Here is a 22,319-nt window from a genome sequence, read left to right as displayed (position 1 = left end):
GTAGGTCTGTTGATTACCTCAAGAGTGAGCCAGGAATTCAGAGATTTTAGAATTGTAAGATACTTCTAAATAGGCTGAGAATTCCTGGTGTAACCAAAAACTATGACGTCTTAAGACCTTTTAAGTTTAGTATTTTAGCCAGAAAAATAATTTCATTCAAACAATATTTCCTAACGGTTAGTATTTGTAAGAAAAAAAAATCATGATTACAAATATATTTTACTGCAGCACTGCGACATGCAAATGATCTAAAAGAGTTCTCAAGTTGAGAATTTTAGCAAATAAATTTCTAAAATTATTTGGCTAGTCCACTAAAAGTATTGACTGCTATCTAAAACTCACATAAGTAAAAGAGAACACAAAAACAGATTTTCCTGTCAATTTTGGAAATGCTGGTTCAGTTCCAAACGCTTCAATCTCCCAGAATTTGGGAGCTGACCCTTAAACACTCAGCACTGTAAGAAGTATATTGAGAGAAAGCAATAGTTTGCTTCCATTTCCAGTCTCCTGCGGAAGGGCTATGCCCCTGCATGCCACTCCACACGTCCAAGGTGAATGGTCTGCCTTCACGTTCTGCTACGTGAACAGAACTATCTGTGGCTTAAAGTGAAGGTAGAGTGGTTTATGAAATATGGTAAAAGTCTAAATGATGCAGAATCGAAGGGACGAGCAAGATCAAAACACCAATTTTCTTATCATTTTCCACCCAGCTTAAAGCAGAGCTTCACATTTGTGAGAATCAGACTGAGCGGTATCTTATAAATAGATACACACACACACACACACACACACACACACACACACACACAGAGACACAGATTCAAAGGAATGATGGTATGACTCAATAACCCATCTGGTTTGTCAATTTCTGTTAAGAGTATGAAAAAGAAAACTTTTCCATAATGGTCACAGAACAATGAAATTGACATCTTCCCAGGATGTGGACAGCCCAGTTCTTCCAGCTACAGAAACGCACAGCACACAGTTGTGCTACTGGGCAGCAATGCTTCAGTAAAGCGCCGTTCAGGCACAGGGACCTAGGAGCCACGCTCTCTCCAGAAGACTCGTGGGGAGCTCAGAAGGTGTCTGCCAGATGTGCGACTGCTCCATGAACCTGAACGCCTTTCACAAACTTCGCACACATACGACAAAACAGACACACAAATTACTCTTTCATTTGTAATCAAAATGTGAATCATCACTGTAGTGAATAAAAATTCATGAGTCAGAATAACATGCAATTTTTTTTATTGTTTTCTAAATCTAGTGGTACACTTAACACTCTAGTAGTAACTTCACAAACAGCGCAAAGAACGTACTACAGTGATCTTAGGCTGCGTTTACTCACCGGAAAAAGAACAAAATGTTGCCTCTGAAATAATTACGAATTATACAATATTGCAAACCAATAAGCACTATTAATACTAAAATGTTAACATTTCAATATATAATGTCAATAACATCCTGCCTTTTAAAAACTGGTTAAAAACATTTGTTAAAGTCATGCGAAATGAACACCTTAAGAAAATGTTAGGTTATACTTCCACATCAAGGCCATAAAACCCCAAAACAGCAACTATTTAGTGCAGTGACTGGTCAACTAAGTAATTTATTCAGTATATTAATAAAAATCTATTCAGTGAAAACCATCACAAATGCAACACTAAATTTGGGCAATGGCACACCTACGATCTATGATCTTATCTGTGACTGCGGATATACTGCCAAAATTAATTCTACATAAATAAGCTATGTTAAAACAACAACAAAAATACTCAATGCATGATGACAAGGTCCATTTCTTGTACGATACTTAAATGTGATCATTCTCTTAACCCCACTAACAATAAATGGAAAATCTCACCGGTTTTATCTGCTTTTTACCCTTGTCTTGTTACGTTTTTAAACTTTTTAAAGAAGTGTATCCTTTCTTTTGGTCCTCCCCCTGCTCCCCGGGATTAGCATGCTAATTTAGGAATAGATGAAGTAGATACTTAATCTACACTCTGCCTGGAGAAGAAGGCAATAATTTAGTTTTACCTAATTAAATATTTCCTTGTCATCTGTCAAGTGACACCGACCTTTCTGACCTAAGTATTTCCTCATTCTCTCGTTCCATGAATATTTATTAGTGCCTCTATATTACCCATGCCTCCCTGATTCTCCAGAGAAAGAATTCATGTTTCTCCCTCTCACCGCTAGGCTACGAAAAATTGGGCACACAACTGAAAAGAGTCACAGAAAAGACCAGCATGAGTCCTCAAGCAGGTGGATGGTGCTTGTAGCCAGGTCTGGGATTTGGAGGAGAGGGTCCGGGTCCTAGGGAGGTTCCTGGCCCCTCCCCGCAGGCCACTCTCCTAGCAGCTCATAAAGGTCTCGTCACTGGGGCTCCATTTTGAGCACTGTTCATCATCTTCTTATTAATTTTTAAAGCCCTTGTTAAACCATTTATCTATCATATAGAACACCGGTTCTCAATTTATAGAGCATTTACCTTTAGTCTCTGGGCTACTCCATAACCTATAAATTCTTGTCTCTTACCCTCTAAGAGCAAAAGTTGCTTCTGGTTCATCTAACGTCATGTCTTCCTTTGAATGTTTGATGAGGGGATGCTGTAGAAAAGGAGTCTCTAGCTTTCATTTTCTTTGGCAAACCACACCCTTTGTGTCTAATAAAATATTTCCGACCTATCTTTATACTGAGATCTTGTCACGAGAAATTTAAGGGGGCTGTGTGCCAATGAAAGGTTCAATAACAACGGTGGGTTTTTAAGCTTCTAATTACAAAGACAGTGGACGGTGAGTGAGGAACCACCCTTTCTTACACTTTCCTCTGTGGTATAGTGTATGTTTCTTTCACCAAAGACCTTCCCATGCGTTAATTATTTGTGAGTGAAACGTACAAAGATGACATACGTGGATGGATTCACTATAAAAACGGGTCAACTTTGTCACAGGGGTACAGTAATCCTACTCTGCTTTTGCTTGTTTTTCTTAAAGAATGCTTTCTCTTTCCTCTCCAAAGCCTGTGGTATCAGAGGAGGCCACTGCATGGAGCTCTGAAGAATCCTTGGAGAGTCTTGTGTAACTTGAACGCTGGCTTCGCTTATGCGTCATGCTTTTTAGGTTTTCGTTCTGAATAGCAGTTGGGTTGGAACTAGAACCGGGCCTCAGAATGACTTGGGAAGTCTCCCTCATTCCTTCCATTTCATCAAAACTCTGATTAGATCTGTTAGCTGGTGCACTGTTGTTGTTCAGAGTGACAGTACTGGGTGTTCGGTTCAGATTGTAGGGTTTCTGACACGCTGGCCAGTTTTCTTCAGGGCTGCTGGCTATCAAGCTACATTCGGAAGGGCTTTTCTTGTCTTCGGAACAAATGGACATCCGAGCTATGATTGGATCTTGCAGGCCACTCAAGCTGTGCGGTATTCCCCGTTTTCCACTGTGGCTGTCATCTTCAAGCTCGATGAGATTCGCCTTTTCAAGCTGGGAATCATCAGCCCCTTCATTGTGAAGAGAGTGATTGGGAGAACTTTCGCTGGATCTGACTCCTGAATCGGACGAGTCCTTTTTGTCAAGGAGAGCATCTGACAAATATTCTTTCGCTTTAATGAAGGTTCTAATCGGCTCTGCAGTGTGTTCTGGAGACTTTGATACTCTCTCTACCTTCCCTTCAACTTTTTTATCTTTATCATCTTTGAGCAATGGAGTATTATCTGATTCTTCTGTCCCAGATTCATCTTCATCACTTGGAAGTTTCTGGTAGCGCAGTCCACCTCCCTTAAGCTTCAAATCTGTCTGGAAGAGACTCGACCTTTCTGAGGACTTCTTGCCTGGGAGAAGCTTACTGCCAGACTGGTCAGATTTCTCATCTTCTTCAGTGATAGGATCCAGGGGTGAGGCATCATTGGTGGAAACCCCTGACGAAGAATAATCTATAACATCTCCCCTCTTCATTAAAAATGACTTCCTTCCATCATCTTGCTTTGGCTCACTATCCTTCCCTTTTTCTGGTTCTAGATTAGAATGAATGGAGCCCCCTGATGAGCTCTGACCCAGATAATATGTGCTATGTGGAGAAGATCTGCCACTAATTGTTGTAGAACCTGTACCCCCTTCTAACTGAGACATCTGAGCAATATATTCTCTATAGGCATCTCTATACTCGGCCTGCACCTTATCAGTAAGCTTTGAAATTTCAATACTGGAATCCTGGGAATTGAGACTCGAAAGACTTGGGGTTCTGCGAGTTTGTGACTGTGAAGACAGAAAAAAATAAATTTAAGAATTCAAGTAAGCAAAAAAAAATAAATAAAAAGGCATAAATATCAACTTAGGAAATATATATGTACACGCAGAATTTTTAGTGTCCTCAAAATACCAAATTCCTTTAAAAGAATTGTACATAACACAGTTTAATAAAAGCTGGGAACTTATGGATAATTTTACTGTTATTAGAAAGCTTTATATAATTTTAATAAAATTAGTTTATTATTAATCTTCTAAAGTATAATTAAAAGTTATATTAGCAAATAATCTTAGCATTTGTTTTTAGAACATCAAACTTTTAACTTTTATTTAAGGTAAAAATCACCTTCATTGATATAACATAAAAATTCCTCTTAGGGAAGACAAAGAAGATTAGGGTTAACATAGATCTCAAGAACAAAATACTCAAGTCTTCAATGTATCTTAAAAAGAAACTTTCTCTGATGAGCACCGAGTGTTGTATGAAAGTGTTGAGTCACTATATTGTACACCTGTAACTAATATTACACTGAATGCTAGCTAACTGGAATTAAAAAAAATTTTTAATAGGAAAATAAGAATTATTTGCTAGATACCCTTGAAATTAAAAAAAAAAAAAGAACCTTTACCTAATTTGTATGACGTAAAGTTACTGCCAAATTTCAGTTAAGAAAATGTACTGTAAATGCCAAGCAATAACAATAATAATTTTAAAGGATTAAAGCATAGAGTGCAATAGAAAAGACAAATACAGGATCCAAATGAACAGAAATGGAAGCCATGAGGCCAACAGTCAGATCCCAGTAAACAGAGAAATGAGGTATTTTTAAAAGTTTGATTTCCAATGTGAAGTTTTAGGATTAGAATTGCTTTAGATCTCAGAAAAGCTAATAAATGAGGAGTAAAGACTACAGATTAGGAAAAAGAGGAGGGAAACTGAAGAAAGAGAATCAAGGAAGTCTTAGAAGGGACAAGAGCAAAGGCTGGAGCCATGAAGCAGAAACAAGGAAAGGAGTCTTCCACAGGGAGAAAATGACCCATCTCCTTGAGAAGGGCCCCTGCCACTGGATTGAGACCATAAGGAGAGCACCCTTCTCCGCTCTCACATGCACTGTGTCCACAAGGCTTCAGGAATCCATGAGGTCTAAACAACTCCCAAAAGAACGTCCCATGACGATGCCAGCTGCCTCTCACTCTCGGTCCCACAACAGGGTCCAGCGGGCCTTCCAGAGGCTCCATGACACGTGAGGCCACAAGAGATTTAATGCAGAAGCAGATATGGGGGTCTGGTTGCCTTCTGCTGAGCCAGGCATTAAAGAGATTTGCAAAACAATCCCATTTTCACTAAAGTTTGCTTTATTGGGAAATAGTGTCATTTCTCACGAAAATGTTATTTATGTTAACATGTAATGTGTTTATTTTTAAATTAATTCATAAATATTTCCAAAGTTTCTCCGTTTTTATTTCTAATATGGTAAATACGGACAGATACAAGTCACATAAACGAAAGCTATCCCGGGTCTTGGGTAATCCTGAAAAGTGCAAAGCGACTCTGAGATCACGGCAAAGTTTGAGAGCCGCCGCATTAATGGGAAGGCCATGGGTTTCCAGGTCACGGTAGGAAATGCCAAGTATGGAAAAGCAGAGAATGAGGATTTCTCAAGGAATGCTAAAAGGAATTCCAGGGAAAAGAAAGGAAGCACTGTTGGTAGAAACACAGGGACAAAAGGGTCAAGTGTGAACACATCTTCTCATAAAAGAAGGGAATTTTTATCTCAGTCACTACCCGATTATAAGATGGTTTCCCAACATAAAGAAAAAGGTTCCGGTATATATTAAAAGATAACAGCAGCAGCAGCAGCAACAACAACAACAACAACAACAACAACAACAAAATGTGTTTACTACCAGACTAAACCAAACCCTCTTAAAAATGGCAGACCTACCAGGTACCGCTTTTCCTAAATACTACTCACTCCCTCTCAGAACGGTTTCTTGTGGTGGCTGTTTACTGCTTTTCCTCCCTGGCCTGTCCTCTCTTCTGCATCCTGCTCTGTTTTCCCCTAGTTTCTTTTTCTTATCTTCTCCTCACTCCATCTCATGTGTCTCTCACTGTCCTCTTTATTCCTGATTCTCACCTGGCCTCTCTCTGCTAAGAACACCAGAAAGTGGAACTCACCCATTGCTCACCTCAGATGATAGAAAGAAAATGAGGATCCCTACACACTGGGCATATGTACTGAAAACCAAATTATGCCGTTCAAAGGGGTAATATGTGGCAATTTTCCAATAGAGATGTATCTTAGCCCCTGACTACTGACTTTCACAGGAAAATAGCAAGTGAAGCCTGAACTCTATCGACCAGCCCAACCAAAGTAGCCCGGTTCCCATTTACTCTCTATGCTGTTACCCTAGTGCACTGTTTTAACGGTTCTTACCCATTTCCAAAATGATCTTATTTTTTCTTTATTTTACTGACTGTCCCCTCCAGAAAAGTACAGTTTCTTGAAAATAGGGAGCCCTCTGTCTTGTTCACTGAGGTACTCATTAAGTATTTTCCGAATGACTACATCAACGCACCAAGATATTCTCAGTGAATTAAATATCGCCCTCCCTCTTCAGTAATGTGAAAAATGACATTTAATAAATACCTGCCAACTTAGATTACTGTGACGTGGGGCACCTTCATCTAGGCCAAGGGTATTCAGTTCCTCAAAGCTGAAGTTCAGCGTGTAGGGGGTCTGACTGGAAAGCTCAGTATGAGGCAGTTCGTTGTGGGAGGCGCGCCGAGCAGACTCGCCATGGGGAACCGGGCCGCTGCTGTTCTCACTAAGTAAACGCGAGTCTTCGGGGACCGCTTGGTTTTCTGCACTTCTCATTTCTAGTACCTTAACGGAAGGAAAAAGAACATCAATATCCACACTGACAAATCACAGTTTAGAAGCTTTAAAAATTATTAAAAAAAAAAATAAAACACTATAAAGTTACTATAATGAAAATGAAAAGGCAGACTTCTTGTGAGTTCCTAATGGATTTGAAATATATCTGCTTATCTTTCACTTCAATTACACTAAAAGAAGTAGTGACAAAATCATCATGTGTACATCATGCGCTAATCTGGCCATTGTGTTATTATTACTTTAGTTTAAAATTTAACTTGACTCTGATGTTATTATTACTTTAGTTCAAAATTCAGTTTATATTTTGTTAACATTTAACAAAACAGAATGCAACTGTAGTGTGTCAAAGAGAACCGGAGCCAGAGAGTAGCTGATATGGTGAAAGCAGATTCTAATCAGCAACTATTGCAACTGGGGAAAAGAGAGCTCAAGACAGCACTGAGCCCAATCCAGAAAGCAGTGTGGACAAGCGAGGAGTGGGGTGGGGGTCGGTGGGTGGAAAATCTCTAAGAGGAAACATCAAGGTCAAGGGAATTCTGGCCAAACTAACTTGACAGGATTCTCCGAAAGGCAGGCCAGGGTGATCAGATATCATCTAGGGGGTGATGGGGAACGAGGGGTTTGATCGGGTACCAAAGGCTATCAGATAGCGCTGGTGGGAGTCCTTTCTAAACTGACTTCACGTGATCCTTGCTAAAACTGGGCGATGCAGGCCTGGCAAGGACAGACACCGAGGCTGAGGCCTAGAGGCACAGAGAGCCTGGCTAGAGGCAGGTCAAAGAAAAAAGGCTTCGTCAGTGAAAGCGTGGAGAATTGGCAGGTTGCCTCTTCCCCAAATTTCCAAGTGAAATGTCCAAAAGACAAAGGTTACCACACACTGCTGTGGATATTCTGCCTACGAGAATACAGAAAAACAGCAGTTTAGGCCAGTGCTGATCAGCGCTTGCCTTATACACTACTGTAAATAATTCCATAAATATAAGATATCTTACCGTGCTTCTAAAAAGATGCCAGTCCCCAAAATTCATATTCATCTCTTTCTTCAGCTCATCAATGTTACACTGGGCTAACACACGGCCATTTATGTTTGCCTGAATGAAAACAAACGCAAGTAGAAAAACAAAGAAAACATGAGATATTCTGAAACAGTAGCGATTAAAAAGTACCTTTCCATTAGCACTAAAAAAAAGTCATTACAGACTAGAAAACACTGACCTAAAAAAGGTTATTAGCCTATGTAATAATACAATACACAAGCTGACTTTGATCAATATCCACCACTCCGTATTTTTTCCAAGTGTCTTAACATGCAAGTAATACAAATCACTCTTCAGGGACCAACCCGAGACCTAACCCTCCCAACTATTTCCCAAACTACCTACACCCTGTCATGAGCAATAAACACAACTGTTAGTTCGTCTCTTCTAATCTTGTAACATATGAACACGAACCGAAGCTTCTGGGAGGGGCAGAGTCATCTGTCCTTGTTAGTGTGTCAGTCACAGACTAAGTTCCAAGTGAGGTAAGTTCTGACAAGCTTGTTTATCAGCTATGTTAGATAACTTCAGCCATGAAGAATGTCCACCCACTAATTTCCCAATTTATTGAATTCACAAAAAATGACTGTATCACATTGGGTCTCTAGAATTCTAGTTTCCCCCAAAGAACGGATGAAATTTTCTTTATTAATAATAGGTACCTTGGCTGATTTTACAAAATACAAAGCCTGGTTTTATTAACTGTGGTAAAATTACGGAGTACTTGTGTTTAAAACTGACAGAATGAGGGCGCCTGGGTGACGCAGTCACTTGAGCGTCTGACTCCTGATTGCAGCTCAGGTCATGATCTCACGGTTCGTGGGATTGGGCCCAGCATGGGGCTCTGTGCTGACAGTGCAGAGCCTGCTTGGGATCCTCTCTCCCTCTCTCTGCCCCTCCTCTGCTCACTCAAGTTAATTGTGAAGGCACAAGTGCACAGAGCAAGCCCATGACAGAGGTCCTGCTGCAGAAATGCAAAGCAGTTCGCAGCACTTAAAAAAACCAGGGCTAAGATGGGCCTCAGAAGCCAGGGCTGTCAGTAAAGAGCTGAGTGGAAAGAAAATGCTGTCAAGATGGAAACAAAATTGCCCACGATTCAAGTTGGAGGCCTCATCCTTTCCTGATACTACCCAAGTGGCCCGGAGGAGAGAGTCAGGTTTGTACCTTGGAAAGGCAATGCTTGACGCTTTTGCAAACAGGGACCAGCACTAACTAGATCTGTAAGGAAACTGACATTATCTGAAACCTTTCCGACTAAACCTAAGTTAAGATTAGTAAAATGGTATCTCATTTTACATGCTCATCATTCTTTACAAAACTTTTTTAGATGCCATTCTTTAAAGTAGAGGCTTGTAACTAGTGTTCTACTCTACTATAGTAAAAGGAAAAAGCATAGCTTAGTGCAAATATCCACTCTAACAGGGACGCAGGCTTGTATAATATGGGAAGCCTCCCCTGAATCCCAGGCGTCACTGTCCACCTTTGCGGTGGCTGGGAGAGTAGGAAGAATAGGACATAGGAGGAATAAACTTCCTCATGCATGTGAGCCTCGCACACCAAACCTATGAGGGTTCATCAAATGGGACATACTCCTAAGTCCTATTAACACATAAAAGTGAGAACTTGGGGAAAATGAAGCAAGTGTGGTTTACTCTGATAATTATTAAGTCACAAATAATACAAAGAAAATATAACAGAAAAAGCCTTTAAATGTTCTGTGTTGCATATTGGAGACATGAGTTACTGTTTATCTAAATGTGAAGTTCCTCAGAGCTTTGTATTTCTCATCAAGGCATTTTTACTTATATTCGGTCATTTAAAAAATAACATTGTGGGGCGCCTGGGTGGCTCAGTCGATTGAGCATCTGACTTCAGCTCAGGTCATGATCTCACAGTTAGTGCGTTCGAGCCCCACATCAGGCTCTGTGCTGACAGCTCGGAGCCTGGAGCCTGCTTCGGATTCTGTGTCTCCCTCTCTCTCTGCCCCTCCCCTGCTTGTGCTCTGTGTCTGTCTGTCTGTCTGTCTGTCTCTCTCTCTCTCTCTCTCTCTCTCTTAAAAATAAACATTAAAAAAAATTTAAACAATAACACTGTAATACAGCTACTGTCTTTTATCCACCTATAAACTAAGGACCAGTAGGGCAATTTTAGGATACAAAAGAGCGAGAATCACGTTTCCATTTGGAGCTTTCCCATTGCAACAGAGAATCCATCTTTGAGCTGCTGGAACTGAAAAGTTCATTGTCCACAGAGCCCGTCCCCACACCCGCAGTCCTGCTTCGAGTCAGCAGGTCAGGGTGCACATCACCTTTTTGATTGTTGCACAATACTGAGGCAGCATACTCTGGTCCAGCCCCTCTATTTGCTTCAGTTTCTCACATACCGCATCCACATTCATTGAATTCAGTGATACCACTGCTCCTGAGGCTGGGCCTGACCCCTAGATAAGCCATGGAAAAATACATGTGTGAATAGCATTTCATGCCAGATGCATGTAGCGCATGACAGAGAAACTCTCATGAAGTTACACTAAGAAGTACTCCAATTAATAACAAATTTTCAAACGAAGGTTAAAAACAACAAATATGTGTAGTATGGGAAAATGCCATTAGGGAACAGATTTAGCTACTGTTCTAGTTTAATGAGCGGCTTGTATTCTAGCAAATAAAGCCTGATCAAAACGACTTTTCTATGAAGATAGAGCATTCCGTGAACGAAGCCTAGGCCAACTTCTCAAATGTTTACAGCCTGACCGCAGAAAAGTAGGGTACAGCCCTTAATCACAGGAAGGACAGGGGGTTAAAAAAAAGGAAAGGAAAAAAAAGGAACGAAGAGGGAAAATTCAGATGACTGTATTATAAAAATACAAAAGGTAAATGTATGAAATAATTTTTTAAATGCCTATACTGAACAGCTTTAAATGTCTCTACATACTAGCTTGATAGTCTATGAGAGCTGAAGTTTTCACACCTTGACCAGATTTTATATCCAAGGAATTTAAAATTTCCCTTTAAGAATCTATACAATAAGCACGTAAATATAAAACAGAAATATTACTTCTTACCACAGGTAAAAGTAAATACAATCCATTAAAATGTGGTTTCATTTGAAAGAAAAATCACAATAATAAATAATTCTAGTACTTACTTAGAAGAAAAACAACTTCTGAATGTGGTGACGTACTAAAGAAGTGTTTGCCCTGTGGTCAATTATATATGGATCTCCTCAATTATAGGTGTGGACATTGAGGTCTAAACAGGTTAAGTTTTGACTTCAAAGTCACAGAACAAATAGCTAGTTAGTAGCAGATTCGTACCAGAACCCTAACTTATCAGGTCTTACAACTTCCTATTTCCCTTGTTCCAACGGACTATTTTTGAAGAATTTAAAGAAACTAGGGGGCACCTGGGTGGCTCAGTCGGTTAAGCGTCCGACTTCAGCTCAGGTCATGATCTCTCAGTTTGAGAGTTCAAGCCCCGAGTCGGGCTCTGTGCTGACAGCTCAGAGCCTGGAGCCTGCTTCGCATTCTGTGTCTCCTCCTGTCTCTGCCCCTCCTATGCTCATGCTCTCTCTCTGTCTCTTGATAATAAATAAACATTTAAAAAAATTTTTAAAAAGAAAAAAATTTAAAGAAACTATAACCACAATAAAGAAAAGACAAACCAACTAGTATAGCAGATAAAGACAACATTCAAATGATCTGCCCTGTATACCACTCAATCTAACTTAATAATATCCTATCCTCAAGGATGTGTAAACATATTTTCTACTGCCTCTTTTACCATTATCAGGACAAAAATACACGATAACACAGCCAAAACTGCCTATTACCCGGTTGCTAAACGTAATTTGTAATGTGAGAGCACATACACACAAACAGCATATACACAGCACGTAGCTTTATTATATATAAATATAGCTAGGGAATGAGACCGTATTGAACAGGGAGTTGGAGTATCAATTTTATGACAGTTAGGGAATCTCTGCAAGTTAACAAGTATGAGACGGACCCATAAAAGTTTGGAAGTTAATGACTTGGAATATACTGCACCAAACATGTTTACTCAGAGTTCGTTTTTAATTAAATGTAAATTTGAAACATGCATATATTATACGGTCCGAGGTACAACTGCTTCAAAAAATACTAACAGCAAAACACTAGTATTTCCATAATTTGGTTTTCCTATCTCTATACATAGTTCTATTTTCTGCCTGGATGAGTATAGCCAATATTCAACGTGCTAATTATCCAGTATCTACTATAGAAATTTAAAATGCTTTTTATGAATTCTTAATAACCATATTGGTTTTATCTTCCTTTCCTTTTAAACAGCTTTATCGAGATATAATTCACATACCCTACAATTCTCCCTTTAAAAGTGGATGATTCAATGGTTTTTAGTATACTTGCATAGTTGTAAAACCATTACCACAATCCATTTTGCGACATTTTCATATCCCTAAAAAGAAATCCCTGTACCCGTTAGTAGTCATTCTCCACCCTTCAACATCCATTCCCAACCCCTGTCAACTGCTAATCTTTCTGTCTCTAGACCTGCCTATCCGGGACTTTTTATATAAACGGAGCCACACAACATGTGACCCTCCGTGTCTGGCTTCCTTCAGTTGGGATCGTGTTTTCAAGGTTCATCCGTGTCACGGCGTGCGTAGGCACTTCGTTGTTTTTACCGGAGAATGATATTCATCTTTTAAATGGTCTTCATTGCTGCCTTCCAAACATTTTTACTCCTCAACCTGTCTCTTCTCTCTGGATGCATTTATGCTTTACATATTCTTGGTTCAAAAGTCACAGCTTGATCAACAAAATAATTATCATAATGGATTATAACTTATTCTGTGTAGAATGAGTCCATACTGCTATAAAGGAACAACTGAGTAAGTGAAATAATTAAGTGAAAATAAGTAACTGAGTAAATAATTGAGGAATAAAAAGACAGCTTTTCCTAATAGAATTGAATTAATAATTATAGAAGAAAGAAACAGAAAGTTACCATTAAGAAAGCACCACAACAAGAGTGGTTGTATCTAAGATGCATCCATGTGTACTGAACTTAATGGGCAAAAGTATAAGTAGAAACAGGATATTTGCAGAGTATCAAAGTATCTCTCCCAAGATATTTATTCGTTAAAAAGGGGAAAATACAACTTTACAGTGTTGAGACCTGGCAGAGGCCGCCTTACCCAAGTGATTAAGGTTAGCATTAGCAGCAGTAAGACTCCGGCCCAGCACAGACCCTCTAACAGGATGCGCTGAGAAGGGCATGGCACCACCCGTGTGGGTCTCTTACCAGAGACATATAACCTCCAGCTGACAAACCCAAACAGAGGGACAGTCTGTAAAAGACCTGACCGGTATTCTTCAGAAGCGATAATCAAGGTCATGAAAGACAAGGAAGGACCAAGGAACTGTCACAGATCAGAGAACTCTAAGGAGAAATATAAACAAACACAACTAGATTGGCTCTTGGGCCAGAACAACGACATTAGTGGAAAACCGGTGAAATTCAGTCTGTAGGTAGTTAACAGTATCGTACCGATTTTAACTTCTGCTCTTAAACAGTATGCTACAGTCATGAAAGATGTTAACACGAAGGGAATACTATTTTTATACCTTTTCTTTAAGTCTAAAATTATTTTAAAGTAAAAAGGTTTTTTTAATCCCCCCAAAACTCTATTTCTGACTATGCTAAAAAGGAAAAGTATCATAGACATGGAACAAATTAACTCTGTCAGCTCGGGGGGAAACGTAAACTTTTAGAGTATCTTATTTCCACAGAGAATCTGGGAGCTCAGCGATAGAGCAATGCTGATAGATACCACTGTTGTCCTTCGAAAAAACAAAGTTCCACATAATTTTACTTTTATGCACCTTTAAAACGTTTGCATTTTATCAATTATTTTAAAACATAATTTCTGTATCACTGGGGATGATGCAGAAAATATATACTCTCTGAATGACTTTTAGAAGCTTTATAAGAAAAGATAAACACACACATGATCATAAGATCCCAAAGCCAGAGTCTGACTCCTGGTTATATGTAGGTAGGACTTTTTCAAGATGAGGAGTAAATTATCAATAAATTAAAATATGTTACATTGGAGAAATGGTAATTACCTGCCAGGTCTTTTCTAAAATAATCACATATAGGGGCGTGTGGGTGCTCAGTCAGTTAAGGATCCAACCCTTAATTTCCGTTCAGGTCGTGATCTCACAGGTTTGTGAGATCGAGCCCCATGTGGGGCTCCATGCTAACCGTGCAGAGCCTGCTTGAGATTCTCTCTTTCCCTCTCTCTCTGACCCTCCCCACTGCACAGGTACAGGCATATGTGCTCTCTCTCCAAGTAAATAAACATACATTTAAAATAATCACATATAATACAATTATTTTGAAACCAAATGAGTCTTAGTAATCAAAATAACGATTTTTGGATGGAAACCTCATAAAAGGACAAAGAGTACCAAAGTGATAAGGAAAAAGAGTACTTAATAATTCAACAGGTAAATGAATAGAAAACTAATTATATTACTTTGACAAAATACAGAATGGTAATATTCTGAAGTTTATCATGCATTCTTATTTGAAATATATCAGCTATCAGTCTAGAACAGATCATTTCAACATATATCACAATTTATTTTTAAAAAATTTCTAATGCAGATATTTGAATACAAAAGATGTTAGTTTGTTTAAACTGTTAAATGTAAACTTCAAAATGCACACAAGTCAGAATTTCTTTAGGGAAAAGTAAAGCTAACAAAACAGACCGAAATTGCCTTGATGCAACTATATTATCTTATATTGTAAGTAGATTAAAACTACACTCTGAAACACTATCGTTTTGGTAAATTTATCAAATAAGCTTAGAAGTGATTAGCCAGAATGAGAGCCATGCAAAGGCTAAAAGCGGCTATTAAAATAAACTCGGGCACCGAAATAAGCACAGGTGTATCAACAGCCCAGCGCGAGGTGCCAATGGCTGCTTCTAATAGTCTAATAAGAAAAGTGAGTAGGAAGATTTCACTGAAAGTTTCTGTACCTGTCTTTGTTTGTTAAACCCAGAGTCACACGGCTTTAAGGAAGGAATAAAACAGAATGAAGGACACGAGCTTAAGTAAAACATCAAATAGGCACATGTAATAAACACAGGCAGCACGCTTGTCACCCCTCAGACACCTCTGCAGCAGCACCAGGCAAGGAACACACATGCGCAGTTGCACACACGCGCACACACGCACACACACAGGTTAGTGTGATGTCATTAACATGCTCTTGGTAACATTAAAACTGTACTCTCAGAACATATAGTCTTTCTATTAAAAGAATAAATCATGGGCCATACATTCAACAGGAGAACCAGGTAAATAAAATTTGCTGTGAAAAGTCAATATTCCTACCACCTACCAGTATAAAATTAATATTTAGATATCCTAATTAAAAACTGCAACTGAACAGAACCACTTTACTAATAAGATTTAAGCACTTGGAATTCACGTGAGCACCTCATAAAATGAAATATTATCTAGCCACACTATGCTTAATGTTCAGAAATCTACTTTTCAGATTTGGGGTTTGTTTCACTGGGCATCTGGCACATGATCGATGCACTAAAATACCATTTGAAAAGAAAGCCTTAAGAGCCTTATGGCTCAAGAAATCCTAAACGTAAGGCAGAAAGTATCTGCATACTGTGATTAACAGAACGATTTCAGTGATGTAGATTTTTTAAAACTTCCATTGAAAGCCGATGCCACTGTTACCGATTATTCTTCTATACCCACTAGGGTGGTGGTAAAAATTGTTAAATAGTGAAAATAATCTACAGATGACTGACAATACTGATTCAAAGTTAACTTACAACATTGTTTTAATAAAGGGCAGGGCCCTGCTAGCCTGATGTCAATGTTGTCCTTTTAACACATTCAGTATCTGCAACACCTAATGGGAATCTTTTCTTCTAATTTACATATCTACCTTATAAACAGGATTTTCAGAAAGTTACTATGTATGTTAATTACATATAAATGTATTATATATTATATAACATACATATGTATATATATATTGCGCATTTATATATGCACATATATATATATATATATATATATATATATATATACACATACACATGGAGACTTGAAAAAAGGAACGCTAATGAAATTAGCTTAGTATAAGATACCCAAAACACAAAAGAAAGCTGTTGTTGACCTAGCTGGAAAACATAACTCACTCTTCAGATTGCATGAGAAATAATGAGGTCAAAGTTGACAGATAAGGCTTAACACTACATTTTAAGGGCAGCCTTTTAAAAAAAGTACCAAAACCTGCAATGAACACGATTTCATGTTTTAACTTCTAACTGTACACCAGAGTCTCAATGATATCATTACTGCAGTATATTTCTGTGGAAATATCTCCACCAATTTTGTGGCAGTTTATTAATCGCTTAGGGAAAGAAAGTTTTCTTGGGTCGAAGTCTGGCACAAAGACTTTCGAGCCTGAGGTGAATGCAATTTTTCACTACATTATTAAAGGAAAAATAAGTGAATACTTTTCCATACTGGAACAGAATAAAAATGCACTTCTCAATCACTTTACAAAGCAGGAATGACCCCGACAGAAGCCACTGAGAGGTGACAGGTGCCTGCACTCTACGTAAAACCTAAAACATGCCCACTCCTTACCCACGGCGTCTTTAGCTTTCTTGTCCAAGTCTGCTCCTGAACAATGAGAGACAGCTTGATTTGGACATATACTTGTTTGAAAACAGGTTGAAGTTCTAAGCCAGTGGTGGAAATAAAAATTATCTACTATCAAGCCCCATCTTTTTTTACTTTTTACTGAGTTACTCCAACTGGATCCAGTTTAATGAAAACCAAGACCTTCATTTTTGATGCCTGTATTAATTCCACCATTTTCATCAATCTCTAACAGCACGCTGGAAATAAGGATACTGTTCTCGACACTGCCTTTGCAGTTCTGAAGCTCTTCACGATTATACTTTGTACTATTTATCTTCATGCCTTTTCAGTGTGGTATAAAAGTGATCTAAATAAAGCTGTCTAAAGGTATCGAGTAAACCCTGTGGCAGAGAAGGCTGAGAAGGAATGACCTCAGAGTCCTGATAATTCCTGCGGCAGCCTTCAAACCTAGAAGCTCGATGCGGGTAGGAGTTCCATCAGTTTTCTTCACTGCTGCATCCCACTAGAATAGTGCCTGGGAGATGCTCAAGTTTGTGCAGCCAGGGAGTGATCACACAGGCATTGGTGGTAGTCCGTGCTAAATAATTCAAGGAAGGATAAAAGGGTAAAGAGAGGCTGTACCATTCCTTCTTTCGAAGGACTGCTTTTCAGTGAAATACAGCTTCCAACACGAGCAGCATGCCTTAAATAAAAAGACTGAATACTCCTATGAGCAACCTGAAATACCGCAACGAAATGCCCCGAGGAGGCCTGGCAGGAGATAAGCCCTCCCCTATTGGGTCCTTCCCTTCATGGTCCCAGGATGCTCGGATGCCACTATTTCCTAGTGGGAATCGGACTGAGAGAAAGTAAAGGCACCGAGTAAATTCCCTAGAAGGCTGTCAAAATCTAAAAGTATTCGGAGCACTCAACCCAGAAATCCTTCTAAATTCTAAGAAAACAAACTGATGGACACCTTTCGCGCCACAGAAGCATCAACAGATAAAAGACTGAGTTAATCTACACTGAATGGTGTATTTGTACACTGCTCCCACTATTGAGACACAGGACATTTAATTTAACATGGAACAGTTTTAGTTTCTGAGTCTTTAAAGCTCCATGAAATTTGCCTTTGGTGTAGTAATAATAATCACTAAGTACTTAAAGTATGCTAAGGCTGAGTAATCCTTAAGTCAGACCTGTGGGGTAGGCCTGCATTTTCCAGCTGAGGAAGTTGGGTATCCAAGACGTTAAGTAGTTTGTCCAAGGCAAAGAGCTAACCACCAGGGTCTATTTGACTTAAGATCAAATACCTGGCTAAGTCATGCTTAGTATTAACAGGAGCAAAGAAGGCAGCGTGTCTGAGGACTGGGTTGTGACACAGGCCACATGGATCCTCGTCATGCATCTACCTGGCGCTCCCCTCCAGTAAACCTCAGGGAAATCTCCCAGACCCAGTCTTGCACGTTCTTCTGCACCACGAAGCCGAACGAGGCCACAGGTACTAGAGTTCCTGAGGATCCTCAAGAGGCAGGGTAAGTCCAAGGTGGGGACCAGAGTTCTGCTTTTACTGGCTTTAGGAACCAGAGTCCTGATTAATATTTCACTTCTGAAAAGAACTTCTCTGCCTTAAAAGCTCCTTTCTAGCTGTGATATTCTGGGGAACATATATCTTGGGTCCAATGTTAATTTTTTGCCCAGTTTTATAAGATTTGGCATATATTTTCTCTAGTATAAAATTATTTTTTAAAGTTAGCATAGAGTCTTGTATTTTACATCTTCACTTTTGTGAAACACTTGGACATACCAATAACCTGCCTGGTAAGTCCTTGGCTGTCCTTCGCAAGCAAGCTATAATCATTACAGTGTTCCTTTAATTAAGCGAGAAAACCCAATTGTTTTCATAAGGCTCTACTTTATAAAGGTTTATCAAAATTCCTTACGGTAAAAAAAGATGGGACCACTTATACTGAAAATCCCAGTTGGTTAACTCTTTACAGTCTTGCTTTATTGGTGGTATTCTGTATTTATTTTTACTCATCATTCTGTGTCCGTAATGACAAGACAATTTGTCCCAAGATGTTTGTGTAGCTCCTGACTTATCTATAAGCGCCTCTTGTCATCACCTCCTGCATACAGGGGGGACAGCTGAATGAGCAGACGGACTCAATCCACAGGCCTGTTATCTCAGAAATCTACCATTTTCTACTACAGGACTGGAAAGCCGTATGAGCCATGAAGAGCTAGCTATTTTTTACATTAACTACTGCTATGTTGATTCAGCTCTAAAGATCCCAGACAAGGTTCCCACGTACAGATACTTCTCCACATTTCCACCACTGCTTTTAATTTGGCTTTGAACTACGTGTCTACTTTTACTAGTCTTCTACCAAACAAATTTTACATGCTATTGTCATTGTTAATTTCTTAAAAGCAAAAAAAGCGTGATAAGCATTTATTATTCACTAGGCCAATCACAAAACTACCTTTTAATGTTAAAAGAACAGCAAATAGTATGGTTATTTTACTAAACAAAGGCACTAATGTAGGCAGAGCACCTTTCTGCTTTGTTATTGGGTTTCTAAACACATCGCAAGAATTGCATTATTTCCCCTTCCCCAAAAACCCATTTCCAATTTGCTTGATGCTCCTTCACTGGTCCCTGAAAGAAACTACAGATATCTTTTAATTATAAGTCTTTGTCCACACACTCGAGCATGGGAATAGCGACTATTTCAGCATGTCTGTGTCATTAAGACCATCAAATTCTTCACAGTATCTGATTTTCATCAAAAGTTTGCTAAGGAATTTTAGCTTAGAGAATTGCATTACACGCACGAAGGTATGTATGAAAGGCTCTCTGACTAAACTAAAAGTCATTCTTGCATACAGTGGCAATGATCCACGGATAAAAGATTCCCCCAACACCCAAATAGAATTATAGTGGTTTATTGTGTCTATTATTCCTGGATAATTGGAGTCACTCAAACACTTCAGCTGAAACATTAATGACTTAAAAAGAATCATCAGCTCCTCAGTGAAAACACCAAGTTGGTTCTTTCTCTTAGAGAAACTCCAAGAAACTCAAAGTTTCTCAAAGAAAAACTCAAAGAAAATTAAAGTTAAAGAACTATTGCCTACCCAAATGCATGTTTTAAGTTAAAAATTGTGGGTAAGCTCAGGATGTAGTATTTCCCCACATTAATTCTAACCGTCATGCCGCATTTTAGCAGAGCTCTAGCTTAAACTGATCATGTTTACACGGGCATAACGTTCTATAAATTAATCAGTAGACATTAAAATACAGAGTGGGTTCCTAAATTCCACACTGAGTAAATGAAGATTTTCAGGCTCATCACATTAAACAAATCTCTTACTAAATACAAAGTCTTGAATGAATGATAAATATATGAAATGATTTCCTATACAGTTTTTTAAAAGAAACTCGCTTTAAGGCGTTAGCCAAAAAAAGGTTTAAAAAATTCCAGTTATATAATGAACCACCTGCTTATCTAAAAATTTTATTTTAATAAATATACAGATAAAGAAAAATAGTACATTCACGCTAAGGTTTCACAAACTGTGGACACCTAGATTAAGAATGAGGCACTACAGATCCGTTTTGGTCTACACCATCTAGCCGATAATGTGCTTTTGTGCCCTCAAGGGGGATTTGGGAAACTTTCAGAAGTGTTCCATGCGTGCAGTACCAACTGCAGGCCGAAGAACACCACCAGTCAAAGGTGAAAACAGCTCAATACCAAGGAACAAATACCACCAACTGACTGCTCCTGGTGGCTGCTGTAAAAAACAAAGCCCATCCCGGTGTCATTGAAAAAGGGGAAAAAGAGTTGAGTGAATAGAGGGTAAAGTTAAGCATTAGCTTTTAAATGAATCCGTGAGCTCTCATTATTAGTATTCAGCTACTCTACAGGAGCAGCCATCACAGCACAGAGGCAGAGTTAGGGAACTGCTGTCACCACAACTAAGACAGTCGTTCCTGCTGCAGAAGCGATGACAGGCCCGTGTTCCCAGCACAAGGCTACGCCGTTACCCTCAAGGAGTCTGTGGGTGAAGGAAGCCCCTCAGCAGCATCCTCCTTGATAACCTCCTAACAACACAAAACAAGAGTGTGGGTGAAAGGTGAGGGGGGCCGAGCCGTAGGGTGATGAATGAACGTGGCACTAACACGACCACAGACAACACCGAAACCTGCGCGTGACTGGAGGGTCCCTCGGCGACACTTAAATTTTAAATAAACAGTTGAAGTTCTACAGCTTTTATCTTCTCACTTATAAAAATATGTTAACGGGAAATCTCTTTTTTTTTTCCATTGTTAAACTGACCATTAGGAACACCTGGTAATTTACAATGTATTTTGTTTTGGATTGGATTCAATCACACATTTGAATAATTCCCTATCCTATTTAATTTCTGCCATTAGATTAAAATGCTCCTCCAATATATCCTTGAACTTTTATACCATGGGGCTAGCATATATACGTGTACATGTGCATATATATACAGATACCATGTATGTATGTTTTCTTAAAAAGATATTAGAAATGAGCAGATGTAAAGGTTTAGTTTTTAAAGTTTTGGTAACAAACACTGCATCATAAGCCAGAAACTCTGGTTGTAAACAACTCAACATTTATTCACTGAGGCTGCTAGTCATTTTCCTTCCATAGACATTTACCAGAAATAAAAACAAAACACATTTTATGTTAGTAATAGCTTATGTGTCTTAACGCTATTTATTAAATAAGTTGCATTCTTTTGCTACAGAAAGGAAATAACCAAACTACTAGTGCTGTCTATGTGTCTTATTAGATTAATACTTTAGTTACCCTTTTTTATACTTACTAGGCCATTGCTTTGATCTCTGGGCAAATTCGTTTTTACTGATGGACGTGAGATGAGGTGTTGGGAGCCGCCAGGGTAATACCTTGGCGTGTAAAGGTAGGGGGCAAAGAATGGCTATGGAAAAAACACGTAACAAAAGAAGGGGATAAACAATTACAGAAATCAAAGTGTGATGAGATTTATCAAATGAAACTAACCAACAAAACACAACTCCAAATTTTGAATAATGCAAGTGACAAAACAAAAGAAAAAGTACCTTACTCACAGTCTGTCAGATATTAAACCCAAAGTTAAGACCAGTATTTAAAATTTCATATTGTTGATTTAATGTAAGGTTTGTAAGCAACTGAAGTTTTGCACCTTACAATCTGACACAAGAGTCTCTTTTTAACATTTTTACGGGCTTCCACATGTCAGTTTCTAAGTGATTTACAAATATTAACTCACAATCTCTTTAAAAAAGCAGAATGGACTTTTAATAGAATACTGTTCTTTACAAAAAAAGATGAGCTTTAAGTAAGACCAAAAAAAAAAGTCTCAACGTATACAAGAACACCTAGCATGGATT

General features: G+C 38.8%; 1 protein-coding gene across 5 annotated transcripts in view; it reads right to left on the bottom strand.

Moving 5' to 3' along the window:
• Positions 1-1,231: 1,231 nt before the first annotated feature.
• Positions 1,232-22,319, bottom strand: part of KIDINS220 (kinase D interacting substrate 220) — a 96,282-nt gene continuing 75,194 nt past the window's right edge. For 3 of the 5 annotated variants that reach the window (XM_047068945.1, XM_047068944.1, XM_047068946.1), the window contains exons 25-29: positions 21,752-21,865; positions 10,493-10,624; positions 8,140-8,238; positions 6,899-7,135; positions 1,232-4,256 (exon numbers count right to left, since the gene is read on the bottom strand). In XM_047068945.1, the coding sequence (XP_046924901.1) occupies positions 2,994-4,256; positions 6,899-7,135; positions 8,140-8,238; positions 10,493-10,624; positions 21,752-21,865 (1,845 nt within the window). In that variant the 3' untranslated portion in view covers positions 1,232-2,993. The remainder of the gene's footprint in view (positions 4,257-6,898; positions 7,136-8,139; positions 8,239-10,492; positions 10,625-21,751; positions 21,866-22,319) is intronic. The other 2 variants (XM_047068947.1, XM_047068948.1) reach the window with 1 other exon arrangement.

Source organism: Lynx rufus, unplaced genomic scaffold, assembly GCF_022079265.1.
Source record: "Lynx rufus isolate CCGP_SWC_20201006 ecotype Redwood Valley unplaced genomic scaffold, mLynRuf1.p SCAF_8, whole genome shotgun sequence".
Classification (NCBI taxonomy): Eukaryota; Metazoa; Chordata; class Mammalia; order Carnivora; family Felidae; genus Lynx; species Lynx rufus.
Note: the sequence above shows the minus strand (reverse complement) of the source record. Positions and strands in the feature narration are given on the sequence as shown.